This window comes from Silene latifolia, chromosome Y, assembly GCF_048544455.1.
Source record: "Silene latifolia isolate original U9 population chromosome Y, ASM4854445v1, whole genome shotgun sequence".
NCBI classification, from domain to species: Eukaryota; Viridiplantae; Streptophyta; class Magnoliopsida; order Caryophyllales; family Caryophyllaceae; genus Silene; species Silene latifolia.
Window position 1 is genome coordinate 166,005,623 of NC_133538.1, and position 7,451 is coordinate 166,013,073.

The following is a 7,451-nucleotide window of genomic DNA, read 5'->3' on the forward strand; positions in this document are numbered from 1 at the left end:
ATCGGTTCCTACGTTAATAGGTTCGGTCTCCTCAATGACAGGGGTTCTGGTTTCCTGTTTGTCAAGTTCTTTGGCTAGGTGAGGTGGGTAGTCACTCAAGTCAAATTCCTCATAGTCATTCAGAATAGCATTGTAGTTAAATTTAGAAGAGTCAGAAGCAAACTTAGCGTTCATTAAGTTTACACGAGCGAAAAGCTCGGAGAGGACATACATCTCATGGTCGGTCAGAGGCGGCACAGCAAAGGAGGTGGCCCTTGGAACAGGCTCCAGGTTGTCACCTTTCATGGGAGTGGGGGTGACCCTAGTAGACTCAGCCTCTGAATCAGCCACGACTTTGTGATAAAAACAGCGGGAAGGGGACCTTGACTGGGACACCAGGAGTGTTAGGAGCTATGACAGACTCTGACTCCGACTCAGACTTAGATTCAGATTCTTCTTCACTTTCCTCTTTGAACTTAGGGCCTTCTCCAGTTGTGATCTTGAGAATACGGCCTCAGCGATCGGTCCACTTGACGGTCTTCCTCCAGCCTTGCGCAGCTTTCTCCGAGTCAGTGTCGGAGATCAAGGCGGTTGGGTCAAACTGGTTGTCCTTCAGGGCGATGTTGATGATGTCCTCATAGTCGAGGTGCTTGATGTTATCCTCTCCAAAGAGGAGGGTGATAACTTGTCCATCGAGGCATGACGACGGCTTAGACTCGGTTGATACCCATCTCCTATCTTTTCAATGAGGCTTGTAAGACATAAACCAACTCGAGCCTCATTAGACCATGCATAAGGGTTGAATAGGAGGAGACTAAGTCGACTTGTAGGTGCTGTATAGTCTAGACGACTCGGCTCCGGGACCTAAATTCTCCTAGGAATTGTAAGATATACACTAACTCGATCCCATCACAACAATAAGTGCTTGCATCTATTTGAGAACATGTTTGTATAATCTATTCTCATGAATCCCCTATAAACCCATGACACCCTAGTGCTTTCAATCAATTGTTTACAAACCCCTTTATTTGCTTTACTTTACTTTCATTAATTTACTTTCATATTGTTGATTAGTTTATACCACATCTCATCTCAAACCCAATTTGTGACACCCTTAGACATAGCTACATGAAATTGAAAATCCTACATCAATACCCATCCCTTGGGATCCGACCTTTACTTACCTCTTTGCTAAGAGTAGTTTGTGAAGTTATAAATATTGTTTTGGTTGGTAGCTTTTGACGACGAGTTTTACACCACACCAGTGCGGGTGTTACATCCCCAATTTTTTCAATGTATAATTTTGATTTTGATTGATTCCGATTAATTTTAGCGAATCCCATGATGTCAGCGATTTCAACTGTTTCTTCATTCCTCAAACCCTAAATTGTTTGCCGCAGTTACAACCACCGCAACAACCACCGTGATCTCGAAAGATGATTGATTTTATGCCTCAGGAGAGAAAACGGACAGCCAATGAATTGTGCCGATGTTTATGGCATTGTGTTGACCTCCGGGTAGTGCCGGTGGTGGTCGGAGTGGCCGAGGGTGAAGCAGTGGGTGATGTGAGGGTGGTGAGTGGCGCGTAGAGTGAATAAGTGTGTGTTGAATGCTGAGTTAGTTTGATAGAATTACGACCCTTTGATTTATTTTAATCGTACGGTTATATATTTAGTGCGTTCTCACCGTTCTCAACGAGTGTTCGTTCTCACCGGATCTTGATTCTCTCTCTCTCTCTCTCTCTTTTTATCTCTCTCTCCCTCTCTGAGAGAGAGAGAGAGAGAGAGAGAGAGAGAGAGAGAGAGAGAGAGAGAGAGAGAGAGAGAGAGAGAGAGATGAGTTCTTGTAGTCTTTCATATCTTATAAGTCCCTAAGTATTTATAATTATAAGGGCCCTTGGATGAGATGAAGAGAGAAGGTGGGGTTTTGATATGGGAAAAAAGGGGAAAAGCATGATATTAGGAGAGAAGGCATACAAGGACTGATTTACTCTTCCCCAAACAGACTCGTTGTACTCTGCGTCAAAACACAGTGGACAAAACCCAGGCAAGAGGATTTCATTTGCATGCTTCCTTCATTTTCTCAGAATTCAAATTTATCTCCATATCAAAAACCCAACAAATTCATCACAAAAACCCTAATAATTCTGTAAAAAAAAAAGGAAGATTTATTTTCCGCCTTTGAATACGCAACAAATTTGTTTTACACCTTACAAAGTACAGTTAATTCATTATCAAAAACCAACGAATTCATCAAAATTACAGTCATTGATCATAAAAAAAACCACCATATGGATGATATGCAGATTGTAGTAGCCGTTAATGGTTAGTTACTGACTATGTGTACAACTTGACCTTGTTTGAGGTTGAAAAGCATGATTATTTGTTTGTTTTATTCATGAATATCAATACATTCTTCTTTAGTTTATTGTATGGTTGTATTCATTCATCAACTTGTTTGTTTTGATTCATGAACATAAATGATTTAATATAATTTGTTTTCCTAGTTCATCAAGATGACTTCAAATTTCTGTCATCGTTTTAATTTGATTGTGGTTTGAAAAATTTAAACCCTGATTTGGAACATCTTATTGAAGTTACCCATATAGTAGTGAACTTACATATATTGTCGACGAAGTTGTGAAATGGTAATCATTAAAGAAATATCTTTCTTGTTTTTGAAAATAATATTTTACTGAGCTTCAAGTTCTACATGTGGATTGCCACTTTTTTTTGAAATTGAAAATATTATTAATCAGTTGTGATTGTTGCATATTGTGTAACTTCAAGTTGGAAATGTATAATTGTATTAGCTAAAGTTGCGCATATCCTCCTCATTAAAGTTACACATTCAATGAATTGAAGTTACACATGCAGGTGTTGCAACATATTGTTGTTGAAGTTGTAAAAGGGTAATCATATATACAAGAAACTATCTTTCTTGTTTTCCAAAATAATATTTTCATCATGTTGTTAAATTGAAATTATTTTATTTGTTAGGTTGAATTTTATATTTTACTGAGGTTCAAGTTCTTCATGCAGTTTGCTACTCTTTTTTTAAATTGAAATTATTATTAATCAGGTTGTGTTGTTGCATCCTGTGTAACTTCAAGTTGAAAATGTATAACTTTATTAGTTAAAGTTGTTCATATCCTCATTGAAGTTACACATTCAATGAATTGAAGTTACACGGGCTGGTGGTGCAACTTCAAGTGAGGTGGTGAAGGTTGTATGGTGGGAAAATAACCTTATTGTTTTTTGTTTGTTAGGTTGAAATTTTAATTAGTAAATGTCAAGGCGTTCATGAAATTTCCCACTGTTTTTTTGTAACATCAATTTTTTTTATTAATCAAGTGGGATTGTTTTCATCCTCTGTAACTTCAAGTTGGTGATGTGTAACTTTATGAGTTAAAGTTACACATATCCTCATTGAAGTTACATATTTACTAAGTTGCAGTTATATATATCGTGCTCGAAGTTACAGTATCTTTGAGTTGAAGTTATTCATATCCTACTTGAAGTTACACAATCTTGAAATTGAAGTTGCACATTCATTGAATTGTAGTTAGTATCATATAATGAAATCCCTTGCTAGGGTTAGTGTTATTCACATCATTATATAGGAAGTATACAATATTGTTAGAGGATTACATTCCTTATAATTAGGAGATATGCTAACTAAATTAGGTAAAGGAGATATTTACTAGACTAACTAATATATACAAGATATATATCTAACACACCCCCGTAGTTGGAGCGGTAGGAGCACGGACGCTCATACTGGATCGAAAACGCTCAAACAAATAACGCGGTAAACCCTTTGTGAAGATATCAGCGTACTGGTATTCAGATGGTACATGTAAGACGCGAACTTCACCAATACGAACCTTATCACGAACGAAATGTATATCAAGTTCCACATGCTTAGTTCGTTGATGTTGAACCGGGTTACCTGATAGATAAACTGCGGAGATGTTGTCGCAAAAAACCAATGTGGACCGTAGTATTGGGACATGAAGCTCGAGGAGCAAGTTACGGAGCCAACTAGTTTCAGCAACTGCATTTGCAACACCACGGTATTCAGACTCAAAGACCGGACCGTGAGATCAGTACGCTAGTTTAGAAGACCAAGATACCAAATTATCCCCCAAGAAAACACAGTATCCGGATATAGACCGACATGAGTCAGGGCAGCCGCTCCAATCGGCATCAGAGTAGGCCGTTAACGTAAAATTCCGAGAGGGGCGTATAGTAAGACCGTGGGCTGACGTGCCTTGAAGGTAACGGAGTATCCGTTTCATGAACTGAAAATGTGAGGCACGGGGATCATGCATAAAGAGACATACCTGTTGAACCGCGTATTGAATGTCGGGCCGCGTAATGGTGAGATATTGTAATGCGCCGGCCAGGCTTCGATATAAGACCGGGTCCTCAAAGGATGGACCGGCATCAGCACTTAATTTGGGGCCAGGTTCGACAGGTGTGGAGCAAGGTTTACACGAGCTCATCTTGGCACGGGAAATAATGTCCTTGGCATATTGTGCTTGCGAGAGGAACAGTCCAGATTTGGACCGAGTAACACGAATGCCCAAGAAATGATGGAGATGACCCAAGTCCTTCATAGCAAACTCATTTGACAGGCGGGAAATAATGGAGCGTAAAAGAGTCGTACTTGAAGCCGTTAAAACAATGTCATCTACATATAATAATAAATAGGCCGTCTCCGTAGCAGTTTTGTATATAAATAGAGAAGAATCACACACACTGCTAACAAATCCCTACGATTGAATAAAAGTAGCAAAACGAGTGAACCATGCGCGAGGGGCTTGCTTGAGACCATAAAGAGACTTACGAAGTTTGCACACATGATGAGGAGCATTTTTATCAACAAACCCGGGAGGCTGGTGCATATAAACTGTCTCATTTAAATTCCCGTGTAAGAATGCATTCTTGACATCCAATTGATGAATGGGCCAAGATTTCAAAACCGCAATGCTTAAGACGGTCCGAATTGTGGTAGGCTTCACTCTCCGGATGAAGGTTTCGTCACAATCAATCCCAACCTGTTGTGTCTTGCCATTGACAACAAGACGAGCTTTATATCGTTCAAGGGAGCCATCTGCATGAAATTTTTGACGAAACAACCACATATAACGAATAATAGACGCGTCAGTCGGTCGAGGGACCAAATCCCAAGTATGATTCTCCCTTAACGCGGAAAATTCATCCTGCATGGCACGGTTCCAGTTAGGGTCCTGGAGGGCAGCTTTGGGACATTTGGGTATGGGTGAGAGGGAGGGCGAGGCAGTGAGAGCGGTTTTGGGAAGTTTGGGTTTGAAGATGCCATTCATGGCGCGTGTGGTCATGGTGTGGGAAGGGGGTGGTGGTGGTGGTGGTGGTGGTGGCGGTGGTGATGGTGCGGAAGTTGGTGGGGTAATTGTTGTAGATGGCGAGGTAAGGGGAGTTGTGGGTATAGGAACAGGGGAGCGGTGAACAGGGGATGTAGGGGGAGTACGGGTTGCGGGTTGGGTAGGGGAAGGGTCTGGGTTGGGGCCTGGTTGTGGACGTGGGTTCTGGTCAGGAGGGGTCAGGGCTGGGTGTACGGGTATGGGTATAGGGTCAGGAGGGGTGGTGGTTTGTGTGGCCGGGGAGGATATCGCGAAGGGAAACCGTGATTCATCGAAAATGACGTGGCGCGAGACATAAATGCGACCCGATGACGGGGTCGAGGCAAATACCCGCGCTGGTTAGGAGGAAAACCCAGAAAAATACACTTTATGGACCGTGGGGCGAGTTTGTGGGGACGAGTTGCGGTGATGTTAGGGTAACACGCGCATCCGAAGACACGGAGGTGGTCGTAAGAAGGGTGTTTGAGGTAGAGGACGGAGGTAGGGGTATTGTAGTTGAGGGTGGAAGTGGGTAAAATGTTGTGAAGATGGGTAGCTACGTGAAGTACGTCGACCCAATAGTGAGACGGGACCGATGCGTGTTGGAGAAGAACGTTGGTGATATCATTGAGTCGTTGAAGCATGCGTTCGGATTTGCCGTTTTGGGGTGATGTATGTGGGCAGGAAAATCGAAATACAAGTCCATGTTGTTTGGCAAAGTCGGTAAATTTATGGTTGTCGAATTCCCGACCCATGTCGCATTGAAAAGATTTTATATGTGTATTAAATTGGGTGCGGACAAATTTATGGAATTGAAGGAATTTATCAAAGACTTGGGACTTGAATTTTAAAGGATACACCCAAACAAATTGGCTAAAATTGTCAATAAGGACCATGTAATATTTATATCCATGTTTACTCACAATAGGGGAGGTCCAAAGGTCGCTATGAACGATATCAAACGGTGCAAGAGTGTGAGAAGTAGAATCGTAAAAAGGTAAGCGTTTGCTTTTACTTATTTGACAGGAAGCACAAATGGAAGAATTCGAAATTTTGGTACAAGCAATACGACGCGACGAATTTAAATGACTTAAAATAACTTGACCGGGGTGGCCTAGACGAGAGTGCCACAAATCGTGGCCATGGGCTAAGAAGGCAGACGGTTGGTTTGTTGTGGACGGGCTGTTGGTTGACACTGGGTAGAGCTCGCCGTCACTGTCACTCCGCAATATCAGTTTCCCCGTCGTAATATCCTTCACAGAAAAACCAAAGGGATCAAATTCGACACTAACATGATTATCTTTAGTAAATTGTCGAACGGAGATAAGGTTCTTTATAATGTTAGGGGCGTGGAGGACGTTTTTTAGATGGAGGGTTCGGTTGGAATTGGTAATGGTAGTGGTGCCGGAACCCAAAACAGGAATACTATTGCCGTTGCCAACATAAATAGAATGAATTTTACTCGAATTAAGAGGAGAGGAGAGCATACCGGAGTCGGAGACCAAATGAGATGACGCGCCTGTATCCATGTACCACGGGTCCATTTGATGTTGGACCGAGAGAGCTTGAAAGGCTTGCGTTAAGTCCGTTGGTTGCGGGGGATCACTGTCGAGCATATAGGCCTGACCCATAGGACGGGTTCTCTGTTGGCCTCGACCAAAAACGCGTGGCTGCTGCTGTGTCATAGAATACGGCCACGAATTCGCCCAACCCGGGTATGTGGGGTAAGGGCACGGTGGGGGGGGTCCACGGGGATGGCCAACCAGGGGGAGAAGGCCACGCATAAGGGGGTGGCAGTCCTTGGGGTGTCGATTGTGGTGGCGAAACAGTGTTACTATGTGAAGTATTACTAGTATTATTGTTATTATTACGGTTATTATTGTTATTGCGGCGGCGATTGTAATTATTGTTATTATTATTCTGAGATGAGGACTGACGCGGGGGAGCATGAGTGGCCTTGGGAGTGGGGTCAACCCACAGGTCAGACTGGGGAGCCGCCGGAGCTGCCAAAGCAGTAACGGTTTCTTCTCTACCGGACTTGCGGTGGAGTTCAAGATCTAGCATACTACGAGCCGTCTCAAAATTA

The 7,451-nt window shown here is 42.6% G+C and overlaps 1 protein-coding gene across 1 annotated transcript; it reads right to left on the minus strand.

The window, feature by feature from the left end:
- Nucleotides 1–3,712: 3,712 nt before the first annotated feature.
- LOC141629349 (uncharacterized) lies at nt 3,713–5,128 on the minus strand. The gene is made up of 2 exons (XM_074442367.1): nt 4,831–5,128; nt 3,713–4,035 (listed from the first exon to the last, which is right to left on the minus strand). The coding sequence occupies exons 1-2, from the start codon at nt 5,126–5,128 to the stop codon at nt 3,713–3,715; spliced, it is 621 nt and encodes a 206-aa protein (XP_074298468.1).
- Nucleotides 5,129–7,451: the final 2,323 nt, after the last annotated feature.

Excerpts from the sequence above, each read along its gene's own strand:
- LOC141629349 (XM_074442367.1), bottom strand. The coding sequence starts at position 5,128 with ATGTGGTTGTTTCGTCAAAAATTTCATGCAGATGGCTCCCTTGAACGA. Across the intron at positions 4,036-4,830 it reads TCATCATGTGTGCAAACTTC|TTGCTGAAACTAGTTGGCTC; the intron begins GTAAGTCTCTTT and ends TTGCAAATGCAG.